Genomic DNA, 18,240 nt, shown 5'->3' with positions numbered 1-18,240 from the left:
TTAATCCAGCTCTGAGCAATCCTCTTTTTATTGTTCAGTGAAATAAAACGGACTTCCAGATGAAGACCAAAGTCCTTGCTTGAGTGACAGGTTATTTACATATCTTGTGCACTAGCTTGCAGACATGCACATCTTCTTGTCTATGTATATTCTGATGGCTGTACATATTTTAAAAACATTTAATCAAAACACAGGAGACAGCCAATCCTGGGAGAGCTGGATGGGAGAGGAGAGGAGGAGAGGGGGATGTGAATTGTGCACTTTACAGAAGCTGCGTGCCCTTTCTAACTCTGGCGCATGTGCAGAACAAATCGCAGTCGGCTCTCGCGCAGGCCACCAGGGGCGCGTGCGCGCTCTCCCCCGACTCCTGTGCGTGTTCCCGGCGGGCGCGATCGCCGCCGGCCACACGCGATTGCTCGTTACAAAGCGGGGACCGAAAGCTGTGTGTGTGTAAACTAGGGTTGTCCCGATACCACTTTTTTAGGACCGAGTACAAGTACCGATACTTTTTTTCATGTAGTCGCCGATACCGAATACCGATACTTTTTTTAAATGTCATGTGACAGTTTTCAAACCACAATACAGACTAAGGATATTTTCTTTAGAATTATGAAGAACTCTAACTCAAGACATTATAAAAGAATAAAAATGAGTAAAAATGAATAAAAATGTTTTATTTGCTTGTCACGCAGTAGTAAAAAACTCAAAGAATTTTCATAGAACATGTTGATAAATACAAAAAAAGTATTCTATTTAGGTATCGGGAGCATTTGCGCGAGTACGAGTACTCCCGCAAAAACTCGGTATCGGACCCGATACCGATACTAGTATCGGTATCTGGACAACCCTAGTGTAAACACACAGCTCCCCAGTCCTGTCAGGGAGAGAAATGCTGATCTTCTGTTTATACAATGTATGAACAAAAGATCAGTCATTTCCCCTAGTGAGGCCACCCCCCCCTACAGTTAGAACACACCCAGGGAACATACTTAACACCTTCCCCGCCACCTAGTGTTAACCCCTTCACTGCCAGTGGCATTTTTATTGTAATCCAATGCATTTTTATAGCACTGTTAACTATAAAAATGCCAATGGTCCCAAAAATGTGTCAAAAGTGTCCGAAGTGTTTGCCATAATGTCGCAGTACCGAAAAAAAATCGCTGATCGCCGCCATTAATAGTAAAAAAAAATATTAATAAAAATGCCATAAAAATACCCCCTATTTTGTAAACGCTATAACTTTTGTGCAAACCAATCAATAAACGCTTATTGCGATTTTTTTTACGAAAAATATGTAGTGGTATTTGATCACCTCTGCGGTTTTTAGTTTTTGAGCTATAAACAAAAATAGAGTGACAATTTTGAAAAAAATTTATATTTTTTACTTTTTGCTATAATAAATATCCCCCAAAAATATATATAAAAAAAAAAATGTTTTCCTCAGTTTAAGCCGATACGTATTCACGTATCGGCTTAAACTGAGGAAAACATTTTTTTTTATATATATATATTTATTATAGCAAAAAGTAAAAAATATTCATTTTTTTCAAAATTGTCACTCTATTTTTGTTTATAGCGCAAAAACTAAAAACCGCAGAGGTGATCAAATACCACCAAAAGAAAGCTCTATTTGTGGGGGGAAAAGGACGCCAATTTTTTTTGGGAGCCACGTCGCACGACCGCGCAATTGTCTGTTAAAGCGACGCAGTGCCGAATCGCAAAAAGTGCTCTGGTCTTTGACCAGCAATATGGTCCGGGGGTTAAGTGGTTAATCTAGGCTTTCCTGTAGGTTAAAGTGGTTGTAAAGGGTTTATAACCACTTTAAGATGGTTAAATGACATCCTGACATATTTTGGCACCCTCACACATGGGTTTTAGAGCAACTTTCAGATGTGAACCATATGAGCATTGTGGTGCTCTGCATTATGAAAAAAATGGTGCATGAAAATGAGTTGCTGTGCGTTGGCAGCCCAATAAAAAGGTTGTCGTAATTCAAAATGCATTAACACACAAAATACCACAATGAGTCAAAATAATAAAATAAATGTATAGAACACAAATGTCACTTAAATGTAGAACTCGGTCTCTTATATCTGTTAGGCTGGGTTCACACTACGGTTTTCCCGTCCGTCAGCCGCATACGATTTATATGGAAAACCGTATGCGGCTGAAACGGACGGGAACGTATGGAACCGCACACATGTGCGTTTTCCATTAACATTAATGTTAAAGGAAAACGTATGCGTTTGCCATACTGTCTTAAAAACGACCGCAAAACCGTGGTTGAACACGGTTTTGCGGACGTTTAAAAAACGTTTTGCCAGCAAATCGTACGCACCCGGATGCATCTGAGTGCATACGATTTGCAATGCATTCTCTATCTATACGTTTTCCCGTCCGGGCCCGTACGTTTTCAATACTGAAATCGTATGCGGCTGACGGACGGGAAAACCGTAGTGTGAACCCAGCCTTAGTTGAAGCCTCTTTCACTGGAACAGTTGCACTCACTTTTCAGTTAAAGGTTAATAGTTCTTCTAAAGTTCAATGACTTTTCGGGATTGTTTCCCCCTCCCTAACTTTTCTTGAGTGGGACAATGGCTTGCAGGCCTCTTCAGTGAAAAGCGTTCTTGTGACATAAATTATCTTGTTATATCAAGGCCCCTCTATCTGTGCTCTGCTATTCAATGCATTGTACACCAACGGTCTGCTTTGTTCTGTTTCCAGGTACCGCCCAGAGACACTCAAGAGACATCCGTAACGAGGACCTACAGGGGACCTATTCAGAAAGGATCCAAATCAAGTTTTCGGGTTCCGTCTTCATGGAGAAGTATGAGAAAATTGGTAAAATCGGTGAAGGTTCCTATGGAATTGTCTTTAAATGCAGAAACAGAGACACGGGGCAGATTGTGGCAGTGAAGAAGTTCCTAGAATCCGAAGATGACCCGGTGATCAAGAAGATTGCTCTGCGCGAGATCCGCATGCTTAAGGTACCTGAGAGTTCTTCTGATATGCGGTGCCTGCGTGTAAATATTTCTATAGCTGGTTATATTTTAGATTTCTGTTTTCACTGCAATCAGTACACCAATTATATATACAGTAGAACCTCGGATTACGAGCATAATCCGTTCCTGGAGAATGCTCGTAATCCAAAGTACTCGCATATCAAAGCGAGTTTCCCCGTTGAAGTCAATGGAAACTAAAATAATTTGTTCCGCATTGACTTCAGTGGCATGCAATACCGAATGCTGCCAGAGGTGGGGGGAAGGCGCCAGAGAGCCTTGGAAACAGCCGAAAGGGCCCAAGGACAGTTCGGCTGACCTCGGGAAAGGCTCGGGAACGGAATAAAAATGCCATAAATATATCCCCTGACTGAAAAAAAAAAATAGATGTGAAAGTGTCCCATAGGAAACCATGTTAAATAGACTACAGTGCGTTTCTGCAAAAAGCACAAAAAAAAAAAACACATGGGTGTGAGCCGAGCCTTAGGCCTGATTCACACCTTTGCGTTTTTAGTGCTTTTGGCATTTTGCAGATTTGCATTACAGTCCATTTAACATGGTTTCCCATGAAAAACAATCTGTAAAAATGCAAAAAGCTCTAAAAACGCATAAGTGTGAATCAGGCCTAAAATCCTATGGAATTCTTCACACCGGTCAGTTGCATTTTTAAGAGTCGTGCTTACTGCATTTTTGGTGCATGTAAAAAAAAAAAAACACACCAAAAACACACTTTCTCACTGACATTTTAAGAGAAAGCACATCAAAAACGCACCCTTGATTGCGTTTTTGGTCTGTTGTTTTGAGTTGCATGTCCTGGTTTCACAAGTGCCTGCTGGGTAATAGGCACAGAGAAATCGCACCAGAAATGCGGCAAAAATGCATATGCGATGGAGCAGCCTGAAAGCAACCTTTTGTGTTGGTTTCTTCGAATTACATGCGCTTTATGGCCACGTTGGTCTTTCCTACGTCGGGGATTCCCGAAGGGGTTTTCATTGCATGTCATTGCAATATTTAGCATTTTCCATGCTGACGCACTTGCTCGTTGCTGTAAGCAAGCATCGATCTCCTCAAACTTTCCTATCATTCAGGGAAGACATTCATGCTTGTGCACAAGTACAAAACAACGCACAGCGTCTCTGCAGAAATTCAATCTGGAGACCTCAAGGTTAAGAGTGAATATTTCATTAATCAAGGAGACACCGCCAACCCAAAACATGACAAGGGTTCTAGTGCTTGTGCGGCTTCACTGCTCGCATTTCCCAACTGTACTTAAGAAGGGAGATCCCTGGAGCCGCCGAGAGATATAGGATGACAGGGGGGAGGAAGCCTGCTGCAGCCATTACACATGATGCTATTTCTAATAATAAGAATGACGGGCCTACTACAGACTGACCGCATAATGGTTTATCCACACAGTGGTAATGGTAGATCATTGATGATATGTAGTCCAGATGGGTTCCAGATGCTTTTCTGCATGCACGTTTTTAAATTTTGGTGCGTTTTTTTTTAATGCAGTCCAGTGCATTCCCCCCCCCCTCTTTTTTCTTAACCTTAAATAAAGACGTGCGTTTCCGTGAATTCCAGTGCGATTTTGATGTGTTTTACAGCATTCCAGTACAGTCCAGTGCAGCAAAAATGTCGCATATTTTACTTTTTTACAGGAACGCACTGGAACTGGAAACACTGGGGTGAACTATGCCATTGAAAACCATATAACCTTTTTTCCATGCGTTTTTGATGCAAAAAAAAAAATGCACTGGACTGCATGTGGTGTGAACTGGCCCTCCATCCTAATAAGTTGTATAAGATATAGCTTCTTTTATACACTGCAGTGAAGACGATGTATCTTCTGAAGAAGCTATATAATCTAGCGAAACATGTCGAGAACGATGTTTACGTACAGTTGGTATACTCCCACAAACATGCAATTTAAATTTGAGATTGTTATATCTTTTTTAATTAAATAAAATGTGTTACTTTTACTATACACTGTATATGATAATTATCTAAAAATTTGGGATGTGGTGCTTAGTTCTACCTATCCTTGGCTGATTTAAATATACCGCTTCCTTTGAGTATATTCCAGGTGGGCACATATCATTGTCCCAACGTCTCTATTTAACCGCTTAAGGTCTGCAGCACACCTATTTACGTCGACAGAATGGCACGGCTGGGCAAATAAGCATATATATAGGTCCCCTTTAATTTGTCGGCCATGTGTGTCCCAAGCTCTGTGACCATGCCCATGGAACCCGCAGACTCTATGTCCGCCGGTGTCCCGCGATCGGGTCACGGAGCTGAAGAACGGGGAAATGTCAGTGTAAACACAACATCTCCCCGTTTTTCCTAGTGACATGTGACTGATCGTCTGTTCCCTGTCATCGCAACGATTTTAGAGCAGAATACATATTGGCCTAAATTAATGAAGACATTTATTTTTTTACTTTTTTTTTTGTATATTTTTTTTATAGCGGAAAGTAACAAAAATATTGTTTTTTTTTTCAAAATTGTTTGTTTATAGAGCAAAAAATAAATAACGCAGAGGTGATCAAATACCACCAAAAGAACGCTCTATGTGTTGGAATAAAAGGACATACCGGTACATTTTATGTCCTTTTTTCCCCGCAAATAATACTTTATTTTGGTGGTATTTGATCACCTCTGCATTATTTATTTTTTGCGCTATAAACAATAAATGACTGACAATCTTGAAAAAAACTAACAATATTTTTTACTTTCTGTTATAAAACATATACAAAAAAAGGTAAAAAAATAACTTCATCAATTTAGGCCAATATGTATTGTACTACATATTTTTGTCCAAAAAATCCCAATAAGTGTAAATTGATTGGTTTGCGCCAAAGTTATATCATCTACAAACTGAGATATTTTTATGGATTTTTTTTATACTAGTAATGGCGGCGATCAGCTATTTTTAGTGGGATTGTGGCAGACAAATCAGACACCTAACTGACACTTTTTGGGGACCAGTGACATTAATATAGTGATCGGTACTAAAAGTATGCACTCTCACTGTACTAATGACACTGGTTGGGAAGGGGTTAACATCCGGGGTGATCAAAGGGTTAAATTTGTTTCTAGCTACTAGTGATTTACTGTAGTGGGGGATGTGCTTGTACTAGAGGAAGGCATATATCTGTGTCCCTGCTTTGCAGGAACCCAGAATCAATCAGTGGTGGCTGGTAATAAAAATCTTTGGGGGGGCACAAATAAACCCCTGTAGGTCTGCACTTGCCAGAGGATGCCTTGCGTTCCACAGGATAAGAAGCCGGAAACCAAAAGTGACACAATGACAAATATTCGCTAGATTCAAAAGTGGGAGGGTTCAGGGCGCAGTGCTCTGCGCCCTGAGGACAACCTGAGACAAGCCAATTAGAGCCTCAGCCTCAAATCACATGCTTTTTAAAAATTTACAAACCTAATAGACACCCATTAGTCCGACGCCCTGCACAATGCACACACATATGAAACAATTTATTTTTTAATAAATGATAATATGAATACCGTTTTTAACATGTTAAAGTAGCTTTCTTTCTTTGGCAAACTAACTTTGGAAACTTTGGGGGGTTGGCGCCCCTTATGGACCGGCTGCCACTGGGATCAATATCTGTGTCCTGAATGATCAGAGGGTACTGGCGGACATCAGGTCTCACACCTGATACCTGGAAATGAAGGATCGCATATATACACATGATCCTGCACAGCGTGGCTGCCCTATAGTAGTAAAACTGCTATAGGGTGGTCGGTAAGTGGTTAAGACCTCTTTCACACTGAGGAGCTTTTCAGGTGCTTTCATGTTAAAAAAAAAAAAAAAAAAAAGCGCCTAAAAAGTTTACGAAAACGTATTTCTATTAAAATCAATTCATGCTTTCACACTGGGTCAGTGCTCTGGCGGGTTGGTGAAAAAACGTCCCTCTTCATTGAACTGATTGAAAAGCTCTTCAAAAGCGCCTGAAAAGCTCTTCAAAAGCGCTCAGTGTTTTACTGGCAATTTAGAAGCGCCTCGGTGTAAAAGGGGCCTAAGAAAATAGATTTAGTGATGTATTAATGGATAGAATTGCATTAATTTGTGTCTGCCTGGAGTTCTACTTCAATTTAGGACCATCACTGACTGAGTAGTGTTTTACCACTTGGACAGCCCCAGCGGTGCCATGTATCTGAGAATAATGTACAGTGTGGCACAGTTACCCTTTCTGCCTTTATGGGCACAGAAATAGAGTAAGGAAAACTGACATGGGCTAGCAGCAGGGAAGAACCACACGTGCCCACTGATCAGGGCCAGATTCCAGACAAGGCCAGGCCTCGGGGCGGCAGTGGGTGCAGGGGCGGCACTGCAGCTGAGAGGAGAGGACACTTTTACTTTCATATCGGGAGTTCCCCCCTGTCATGTGGATGGTGAGAGGAGGAAAAAACAGGAGGAAAGAGGAGGTGAGATAGTTCTTGGCAGCAGCAACTCTCCTCCCGGTTCTCAATGTCATTTTCGGCAGCAGCACCCCCCAATGCTCAATGTCATTTTTGGCAGCAACACCCCCCCCCACCCCCCGCTTCTCAGTGTCCTGACGAAAAAGTCCCCCGGCGGAAAATGTCCCCCCTGTACTGCGCAGGCGGGGGGCAGCATTGAAGGACCTGGCCTTGGGGCGGCAAAGGGAGTAAATATGGGCCTGTGTGTGTGTGTGGGGGGCGGCATTGAAGGACCCGGCCTTGGGGCGGCACAGGGAGTAAATCCGGGCCTGCCACTGATACCACTGCTTCCCTGCGGTATGGATAACATTTCCGTATCTGATGATTAAGAATTTTGTTAGGAGGAAAGTGTGGCCAGCGTGGTGTTCTGGGATTAATAAGGCAGTTCATAGACGCATGTGGTCTATTCCTCAAGAGTCCTCCACAATCCGATTAGGAGGCATTTGGCTGCTCAGCTGCAAATGAAGGTATCAGGAACATTAATTAACACACCGGGGATTCAGGTTGAGCTCTTCTTTTCATAGGCTTTGTTCGGGAAGATTACCGGCCTGTAAACGGGTGTCAGTTTTGGCTTCATGTGTAATTGGCTGACATCAGATTTGTCTATTAGGAATGCTCTGGCTTTAATTGTGAAGGTAGTGATGACATGAGGATTAACCAGAGTGTTGATGGGGAGGAAACTGGGCAGCCAAGGCATACACAGGGCCCCTTGAAAGTGTCAGAAAGAAGCCTGTGTGGCAACCAATATATTATTTATTTATTGTTGGCTTGTGCTAAAGCTGCAATGTAGGTATCTCAGTTGGTACATGGTTACATTAGTCTAGCTTGGAATAGTGTTACTATATACAATGGGTATTGAGAAAAAATCACCCCCCCTTTAAAATCTGAATTTTTTGTTGCTTTGCATCCTGAAACAAAGACAGGCACGGTTTTTGTTTTATCCAGCTGTGCAACTTATAAAATCAAAGTGAAAGATATAACACCAACATGTCATAGAAAAGCAAAAACAGGATCACTGAGTTGGAAAAGATTACCCCCCTCCCAAAAATGACTTGTAAACTCAATCAGGTGTAGCTAATCACCTAGACTCGGTGGCACACAAAACAATTTTGACTTTCAGCTGTAATCAGTGGTGATTTTGATTAGCTCAGCATGAAAGGAGCTTTCCTGGAGCATTTTCATCCCTGGTAGTGCAACTGAAGCAACAAACCAACCATGGGTGGCAGAGCACTGTCAAAAGATCTCTGAGATAAAGTTGTGGACTGGCGATGTCAGGAGATGGATCCCAAAAAAATAATAATAAAGACTTTATCAATGCCTAAAAGCACAGTTTTTTGGTACGACACAAACACTCCCTGGATCAGAACGTTGCTCCAAACTGGATGAAAGAGCCAGGAGGAAACTGGTCAGAGAGGTTACCAAGGGGCCTACCGCAACTCTGAAGACGCTGCAGGAATTTATGACAGAGAGTGGTCATTGTTTACATGTGACAACAAGATCACAAATTCTCCACAAATGTGGCTTGTATGGGAGGGCTGCAAGAAAAAAATCTGCTGCCCTCTGCCAGAAAGTTGTCAATGGGAAGAAGGTTTACCTTCCAACATGACAATGACCTAAAGCACACAGCAAAAATGACCACACAGCAAAAATGACCACACAGTGGGCTAAGAAAAAAAGAGTGAATGTCGTTGCATGGCCTAGTCAGAGCCCAGACTTAAAGTGGAGTTCCACCCATTTTTTTATGTTTGTCTGTGCTGCATGCCCTAATCTCATCGTGTTCAGAATGGACAATTTTTATTTATTTTGTTGCTTGTAAATACCTTTATTTTGTAGTCCTTCATTACTTCCTCCTCCTTATTAGCCTAGGCTATTAAGTCACAAGGCTATTCGCAAGGGTTTCTGGGATCGGCATCATGTATCCCAGTAGTCCTTGCAAATAGCCTAGAAGGGGCGGCAACTTCCTCTGACACTCCCGTTGCTATGGAAACCTGACTGAAACCTATTAAATCGCTTGTGCAGCACTGAGCATGTGCGAGATCTGCAAGGCTGAAATCCAGGAAGTCATACAGTCTGGCTTCATGATGCCCACACTTAAGATGGCCACGGTCGATTTCTAGATTATAAACTAACTAAATACTCTAACAACCTAACAAAACGGACCTTAGTTTACAGACTAACTTTACTAGACTACATTAAGCTTGTGTATTACAGGGGTATTTATATTTAAAAAGTGAAATTGTGGGTGGAACTCCCCTTTAAAGTGGTTGTAAACCCTCTAAAAAAAAAATATATATATACGTGCAAGACTAGCTCATTATTAATTACGTACCTTACATCAAAGCCCCTGCAGCGGTCCTCGTACCCCCCTCTGCAGGGCGACATCTCTCCCGGAGTGACTTCCGGGTGTCGTGGGCTCCAGTGCTGTGATCGGGCATGAGCCGCCGGTAACGGCACACTGACTGAAGCAACGGCACATACGTGCCATTGCTTCACTTTGCTTTAGTGCGCATGTGCCGATTACATTGGCACATGCAGAGGATAGGGGATATCTCCTAAAACGTGCAGCTAATCACCTAGACTCGGTGATCTCCGCCGCTTATCGGAGCTGTCGGTAGCAGCCAAGACGATCGGGTCCTTTCGCCTCTGAGGCTAGATGCGTGAGGGAAAGATGGCCTCCACTCGGCACCATACCAATGGATGATGTCAAACATCACTTCCACTCAATGGTCTTAAAGGTTTTTTTTTTATTGCATTTAACTGTAAATGTGGGATCCGAGGTCTTTTTGACCACAGATCTCACATTTAAGAGGTTCTGTCATGCTTTTTTTCTATTACAAGGGATGTTTACATTCCTTGTAATAGGAATAAAAGTGACCCAAATATATATTTTTTTTATGTAAAAATATAGGGCCAGATTCACATAGGTTAGCGGATCTTTAGATCCGCGTAACCTATCTGATTTAAGATCCGCCGCCGCAAGTTTTTGAGGCAAGTGGTTAATTCACAAAGCACTTACCTCAAAACTTGCGGCGGCGTATCGTAAATCCCCCGGTGGAATTCAAATTCCGCGGCTAGGGGGAGTGTACTATTCAAATCAGGCGCGTCCCCGCGCCGATCGAACAGCACATGCGCCATCCGGAAATTTTTCCAGCGCGCATTGCTCCAAATGACGTCGCAAGGACGTCATTGGTTTCGTCGTGAGCGTAACTTGCGTCCAGCTCGTTTGTTAATCGACTTACGCAAACGACGTAAAATTTCAAAATTCAACGCGGGAACGACGGTCATACTTAACATTGGCTGCGCCTCATTGACCCAGGGGTAACTATACGCCGGAAAAAGCCGAACGCAAACGACGTAAAAAAAAAAGCGCCGGACGTTCGTTTCGGAATTGCCGTAACTCCTCATTTGCATAACCGGCGCGTAAAAGATAGGGAAGCGCCACCTAGCGGCCGGCCTGGAATTGCAGCCTAAGATCTGACGGTGTAACACAGTTACACCTGTCGGATCTTAGGGATATCTATGCGTAACTGATTCTATGAATCAGACGCATAGATAAGACCGGCAGAACACCGTCGTATCTCTTTGTGAATCTGGCCCATAAAGTATAATAAATAAGAAAACAAGGCGCAAGTCGCGCCCGCATATGAAAACAGTGTTCAAACCACACGTGTGAGGTATCGCCATGATCGATAGAGCGAGATCAATAATTCTAGTAGAAAACCTCCTCTGAAACTCAAAATTGATAACCTGGAGACATTTTTAAACATCGCCTATGGAGATTTTTAAGGGTAAAAGTTTGTCGCCATTCCACGAGCGGGCGCAATTTTGAAGCGTATCAATTTACTCAGCGTAACATTATCTTTCACAATATAAATTTTTTTTTTTAGCTAACTTTACTGTTGTCTTATTTTTTAATTCAAAAAGATGCGCTTGTAAGACCGCTGCACAAATACGGTGTGACATAAAGTATTGCAACAACCGCCATTTTATTGTCTAGGATGTCTGAAAAAAATATATAATGTTTGGGGGTTCTAGGTAATTTTATACAAAAAAAAACGATTTTAATTTGTAAACGCCAAGTTTGAAAAATAGGCCTGGTCCTTAAGTAGTTAAATGGAGAAAAAATAAATCTCTGTTGTCAGGATGTGCATTTCCTGTAAGTTGCAGTTTTACTGGTTTCTCACTTGGCTTGTAAAGTTTCCCCGCTTATGCGCTTTCTCGCCTCTCCTAAAAAAAAAAAAAGAGCCAGCAATGGCCAGTGACTTTTATCAGTATTAGCTGAACATGTGGAGACCTGTTGGTGCCGTGTTTTCCCTGCGCACAGTAAATAGTAACAACCTGTGTTTATTGATCCTCCGGAATGCAAAGCGCTATCTGCCAACCTGTTTGTGTAGCTAAGCTGCTCTGATCCTCCCTGTACAGGGCTGCTGGAAAGCAAATATTTGGGGAACGCTGGGCTGTAACCAACAATACCTGGAGGAGATGGAGAGGAACCATGTTTGTGTGTCCTGTGAGCAGCAGCAAAGGCGGACCCTTTATTTCTTGTGTTTGTGTTTTGATGTTGGCGGGATTAGGTGATGCTTTAATTTGTCCCTTTGACATGGAAAAGGTGACATATCGTACCATGTGACAGTGAAGGTCCTTCCTTGCTGTAGGACACTAGAACATACTACGGAAAACATAAACAAAGTATTGAACGGCCAGCTTGGGCAACCATTTTAACCTCTAGGCCACAGGTGTCAAACACATAGAGAGGCAAAGATTCGACATAGAGAGAAACGATTTGAAATGGAGACAGTGTTGGGGTAGACCATTCGACATGAACGACGAAGATTGGACGAAGTAGCGAAAACCATACAAACGTCAAATCTGTCATTGAAGGCTTATGGGGTCTGTCGAAAGTTCTAAGAAAATTCGACAAGCAGCTAAACTGTACGACGCCGCAATTGTACATTTCCGGTCGAGTGTTCCGACTACAAGCTATAGAAGAATTCTAATGTTGTATGACACTAGTATAAATTATTATTACTAGTCAACCAACATTCAAATTCTTCTATAGCCTATGTTCCGAGCATTTGACCGGAAATGTACGATTGCGGCGTCGTACAGTTTAGCTGCTTGTCGAATTTTCTTAGAACTTTCGACAGACACCATAAGCCTTCAATGACAGATTTGACGTTTGTATGGTTTTCGCTACTTCGTCAAATCTTTGTCGTTCATGTCGAATGGTCTACCCCAACACTGTCTCTATAATGTCAAATCGTTTCTCTCTATGTCGAATCTTTCCTCTCTATGTAGAATAATCTTGGACTAATGGAGTTAAGGTTAGGCACATTCGACCGCAGATTCTATAGACACAGATTGCTATTGTCACTGGCATGTCGAATCTCCTATCTATATCGAACTGTTGTAGCAACAAAAACTAAAATAAAGCATTTTTTTAGGTCGGATATTTCAGATTTTGGATTCTGCGCATTCGTTTTTGTTTGTTAAAACGATAACGAAATACCCGAAATTTGGACGAAAATGCATTCGGACGAAAACGAATGCACATGTCTACTATTTATTATCATACTTGCTGCAGGGCAGTGTATTTTTATAAAGAAAGAGGGATGCGTTATAAACAATGAAATAAATAATAATTACAAAATCATAAATCTGAAAAGTCCATAGATCAAAAGTCCAAAAAAATGTACAAATGTTCATAAACTGTTAAAAATATATAGTGAAGCGGGCCACCTACCAACAGAAGCTGGCCACCTATCTATTTATTGCCACTAAACTTGCAATAGCCAGGGCCTGGAAAAAAAAAAACGTCTGTCTCATTTGTGGAGGTGAAGAGCATCATGATGATTCTCATGATTAATGAAAAAATCAGTAGTGTCCTCCCCGACTCATCAAATTTCTCAAGGTGTGGGCGCCATGGTAGACTTGCGCTCTTGTCACTCTACACCCGACCAGCTTGGGCCTGTTTAAATGACCCCATCCATCTCCCAGCCTGTGGGAAACTTCTCCTCGTGTTTCTTTCTTTTTTCTCCTTCCATCTTCTTTCTTTTCATCTCCCCCCCTATTTTCTTATCTCATTAAATTACCAGTTTAAGCTTTGTTTCCATATATTCATGTGGTTTGTTCCACACTCCAGCTCCTGTGCATTAAGGTTTAGGCACCCTGTGTTGACCCCCGGCCTTGGCCGGATGGTCCCTGTTGATCAACAGTTTATTCATTAAAAAAAAAAGGGGGCAAAAAACACATCCCATGGGGCCCACACATTGTTTTGTCTTGAGCCTACTGTTGATATCCCCTGTGTGGGAATGCTGCATCTGTATCCTTTTTTTCATTTATTTTTTGGGAAAATTATTTTTATTCAATTTTTGCAACACAGATACAATACTAGGCCTCAACATGCGACCAACAATTACCGGTCAAAACACAGAAACCGGTTTAAAAAAAAAAAAAGGGGGGGGGGAGAAAAAAAAAAGGGAAAAGAGGGGGGACAGCAATAGTATACATCAAATGTTCACATACCAAATCAAAAGCAGTGAAATCAAGTTAACTCGGATCAAAATAAATCGCAACTCATAACCCCCCCCAGGACAAGTAGAACCCTTTGCCCAATATCCTTTTTTTTATTTTAGTGAAGATGATAAAGAGCAGCACCAGCGGCAGCACCCTGTAGAGTGAAGAAAACAACTCTGTAGACATACAAAAAGAAAGCACAGACTAAGTGCAGTTAGTATAAAATGTATTAAAATCAAGACAAGGTGCAACTTAAACCTTAAAAGATCCAACGGGCATATGCCTGTTGGATCATTCAAGATGCGAGTTGCCCTCTGTTTTGATTTTTATATTAACATGATGCATTTGGTCTGGCCTCCCTCTGTGTTTTTTTCTTTCAGTGTATTTGTATATGTTTTCTAACACCTGGAGTAGAACTTTAAATTAAATTATTACAGAAATATGCGATGTGGTAATTTTAGATAAAATATTTTAAACGTCTTTCACCATCTCTGTATGTTCTTTCATTGGTAAAATAGTAAACATTTATTTTACAGCAATTAAAACATCCAAACCTCGTTAACCTGCTAGAAGTCTTCAGAAGAAAGAGGAAATTACATTTGGTCTTTGAATATTGTGACCACACTGTCCTTCATGAACTGGACCGACATCCACGAGGGTGAGTGACTGGGGGAGACGTATTACTGGAGCACTGTGAAATGACTTGGATCTGTTCCTTTTATTAATGACTATGATACCTTCACCACTGGTGCCCCTCTGTTTTTTACCCTTTAGTCATGAATGGCTGGATCTAGAACAGATGTGGCACTTTGCAACCCAAGTTGGGTTGGGTTGGGTATAACTATAGCAGACCATGTGACCAGTGGCGTAGTGGGGGGGGGGGCCCCATGGCCACAGGCGCAAGATTTTGGGGGCGCAGCATTCGGTGCCTGTGATACTCTGTCCAAATGCTAACTGTGTATGGATGGTGTCACTGGCTGTGCTCCAGCCACCAGATTCTGGTTCAGGGATGGGCAGCAGTTGCCCGGTGATTGGAAGAATGGGGGTCACGTGCGGTAGCAGGGCTGGATTGCTCCGGGAATCCCACCTCAGCCTCAATGTGTGAGCCGCCTCTGTCTTCTCTTCCTCCACTCTGGACTGGATCTCCCCTTTCCCCATTGTGGCAGCCAGTCTGGCACTGGCGCTGCGGCGCCAGCTCTACCCGACATGCAATGAAATTACATCTCCGGTCTTGGGTGCTAAAAGTCCACAGGTTAGGGGACACAAATTACTTGCCTTGCCCCGGGGGGTGACAGCCCACGCTACGCCACTGCATGTGACTGCTTTGGGGTCCAGAAGCAAAGGGTGAACAAAGCTTTTTGGCTACACAGTGATTTATGCAGGAAGCAAATAGAGTTTTCCAAATATATTTGGAATAGATTAATGTATATAGTTAGGGAAGAATTGGTGCTCTGGATTTGTAGAGGAATAGTCCATGTGTATAAAGGCAGGTGCCTTGTTAATGGTTTTGCTATGGACCCATCTAACATAGGTGGCCTGATTTTTCATTGAGAGAGAACTTTAGAGTGTGATGAATATTAAAAAATATGTAAACCCAACATTTCATATTCCTTTATCCGCTTGCCGGCCGTATACTGTATATACACGGCGGCAAGGTAGCTCTCCTGTGCAGGATCACGTACCTAGTACATATTCCTGCTCTTCCGGGTCTGAGGCGCATGTGTGCGCCACCGGCGGCCTGCTCTCGCTGTGGTTGGACACAGCGGGAGCTGATTGGCGGTTACGGTCGGTGTCAGTGTGCAAGCACATCCAGTTTCTGTCATCCAAGATTTGGAATCCGCTGTTGACCAAACTAACGATCAGAAAATCGGCAGATCACTCATCAGTGTATATAAATGATAAAATGAAGAGTATATAGTTATTAAATGGGTCACATGTTGTAGTTCCCGTTGGGAGCAACATGTAACTGTTAGATGGTTGGTTAAACTTTATAACATTCAATCAATTAAGAGAGATTAATAAATACAGTACCCAATGTGATGTGTGATGTATCATATAAGTAATACATGATTTCAACAGAGAGAAACATAATAAATAATCATATTGACATATTTAATAGTCATTAAACATGATTTGTACAAACAAAAGCGATTTAGTAGATTGATTAGATACACGTATAGGTCCAATAATATATAATCATCATGATAAATATAATAATACAATAAAATAAGCAAAATTTATAGTTTTAAAACAAGTTTGGCATCCTTGAATCAAAAGACTCAACGCGTTTCATGGCAATTACAGCCACTCATCAGGAGTAGGATGCATAGACTTTGGCTGAAGGGTAAAATAGAGAGATACATACATCAAGTCTTAAAGGGTGTACCATGTACTCTGCAAGAGGGAACTTTTATGTTACCTATGGTATAGCCCAAATGTATATATAATTGACCCAGCAGTTGCCCGAGATGGATTGGGACGTTGGCACACAGGACCTTGAGGGGAACCAGGGAGGGAGCCACAGACAAGAACAGCCAAGGGGCGGGCCGAGGAACCACGGCACATGGCCTTAGAAGAGGCAGACCCATGAAACACATGTCGGGCTCTAGGAGGAAAAGAAAATGCAGAAAAATATAAAAAGGGGGGAAAATAAAAAAAAGGGGGGTGGGGGAAGTAAATGGATACAATCATTTTGTTTGGAAAAATTGACTCATTAAAAAAAGGATTTTTTTTAATAAAAAGATGAAAAATTAAAAGGAATTGAGGGTGTCGAGTGTAGAGGAAGGATATGTGTGCGTGTGGGGGGGGGGGGGGGATCAGCAGATATCTCTGTGTGTCATCAGTGATGTGTGTGCAATGGAAGAATGAATGTAAGTGCATCTAACATATGATGATTGCCTAAAATTTGTCTTTAAAGTGGAGGTTCACCCGGAAATGTTAATTTTTAACATTAGATTGAGGCTCATTTTGTCTAGGGGAATCGGGTATTTTTTTTTTAAACGAAGCAGTACTTACCGTTTTAGAGAGCGATCTTCTCTGCCGCTTCCGGGTATGGGCTGCGGGACAGGGCGTTCCTATTTGATTGACAGTCTTCCGACGGTCGCATCTATCGCGTCACGATTTTCCGAAAGTAGCCGAACGTCGGTGCGCAGGCGCCGTATAGAGCCGCACCGACGTTCGGCTTCTTTCGGCTACTCGTGATGCGATGTATGCGACCGTCGGAAGCGTGTCGTGTCGGAAGACTGTCAATCAAATAGGAACGCCCAGTCCCGAAGACCATATCCGGAAGCGGCGGAGAAGATCGCTCTCTAAAACGGTAAGTACTGCTTCGTTTTTAAAAAAACTACCCGATTCCCCTTGACAAAATGAGCATTAATCTAAGGGTAAAAAAAAAAAATTCGGGTGAACTCCCGCTTTAAAGAAAACACATGTAACTTGCAGTAGTTTACAGTCTAATGCTTGCATACCTCCCAACTTTTTGAGATGCGAATGAGTGACACCTATCAGCAGGCATAGGACACACCCCTTGCCACTCCCCCTTAAAGGAGAATTGTACAAAAAAACAAGATTGGTTAAACCCAAAAATGCTTTATTTACCACTACTATTCCTTTATATTGGCTTCTGGAATTTACAGATGCAGCAGTTTAGATGAAAGGTTTAGTGCTGGAAAACACATTTTGATAGATAAAAAGTTCATTTTATGTACATCTATATAGATCAGACCAACATGAGGGACACATGAGGAGGAATGAGGGACAGAAGGACATTGCTCCAAATCGGGGACAGTCCCTCAAAATCAGGGACAGTTGGGAGCTATGCTGTATCTAAGCTAGTAATGTATCAGTCTATGTGATCTTTTCTTATGACAAGTCCTTCCTGTGTAGCAGGGAGTGGTTGGGTGTTGCACTACAATGATGGATGTCCCTACCTCTTCCCCTCCCTTGCTTCCATAGAAGTTTTTTTTTGTAGGCCCTGGATGTCAGCGATCGCTGTTTACTTTTAGCATTGTGCAAGCTATATTTCATTTTAATGCACTGGCCTTCGTCCCGCACAGCGACTTGGTGCCATGGTAATATCTGATAAATCATTGGAGCGGCTTGTGTATTGGATGAAGGACTCGCCTGGATCTGATTAATTGAGGCCTAGTGTAAACAGGAGCCCATCCGTCGTGTTGACATACAGTATTGGCAGAATGAATGAACAAGATAAGGGGTGCGGGAGTGCCACTTAATCCTCGCTGAT

At 42.2% G+C, this 18,240-nt stretch overlaps 1 protein-coding gene across 2 annotated transcripts in view; it reads left to right on the top strand.

Moving 5' to 3' along the window:
• Positions 1-18,240, top strand: part of CDKL1 (cyclin dependent kinase like 1) — a 79,303-nt gene that overhangs the window by 31,697 nt on the left and 29,366 nt on the right. For both annotated transcript variants that reach the window (XM_040332256.1, XM_040332255.1), the window contains exons 2-3: positions 2,725-2,987; positions 14,534-14,655. In XM_040332256.1, the coding sequence (XP_040188190.1) occupies positions 2,820-2,987; positions 14,534-14,655 (290 nt within the window). In that variant the 5' untranslated portion in view covers positions 2,725-2,819. The remainder of the gene's footprint in view (positions 1-2,724; positions 2,988-14,533; positions 14,656-18,240) is intronic.

Source organism: Rana temporaria, chromosome 13 (genome assembly GCF_905171775.1).
Source record: "Rana temporaria chromosome 13, aRanTem1.1, whole genome shotgun sequence".
NCBI classification, from domain to species: Eukaryota; Metazoa; Chordata; class Amphibia; order Anura; family Ranidae; genus Rana; species Rana temporaria.
This window is presented reverse-complemented; position numbering and strand designations above follow the sequence as displayed.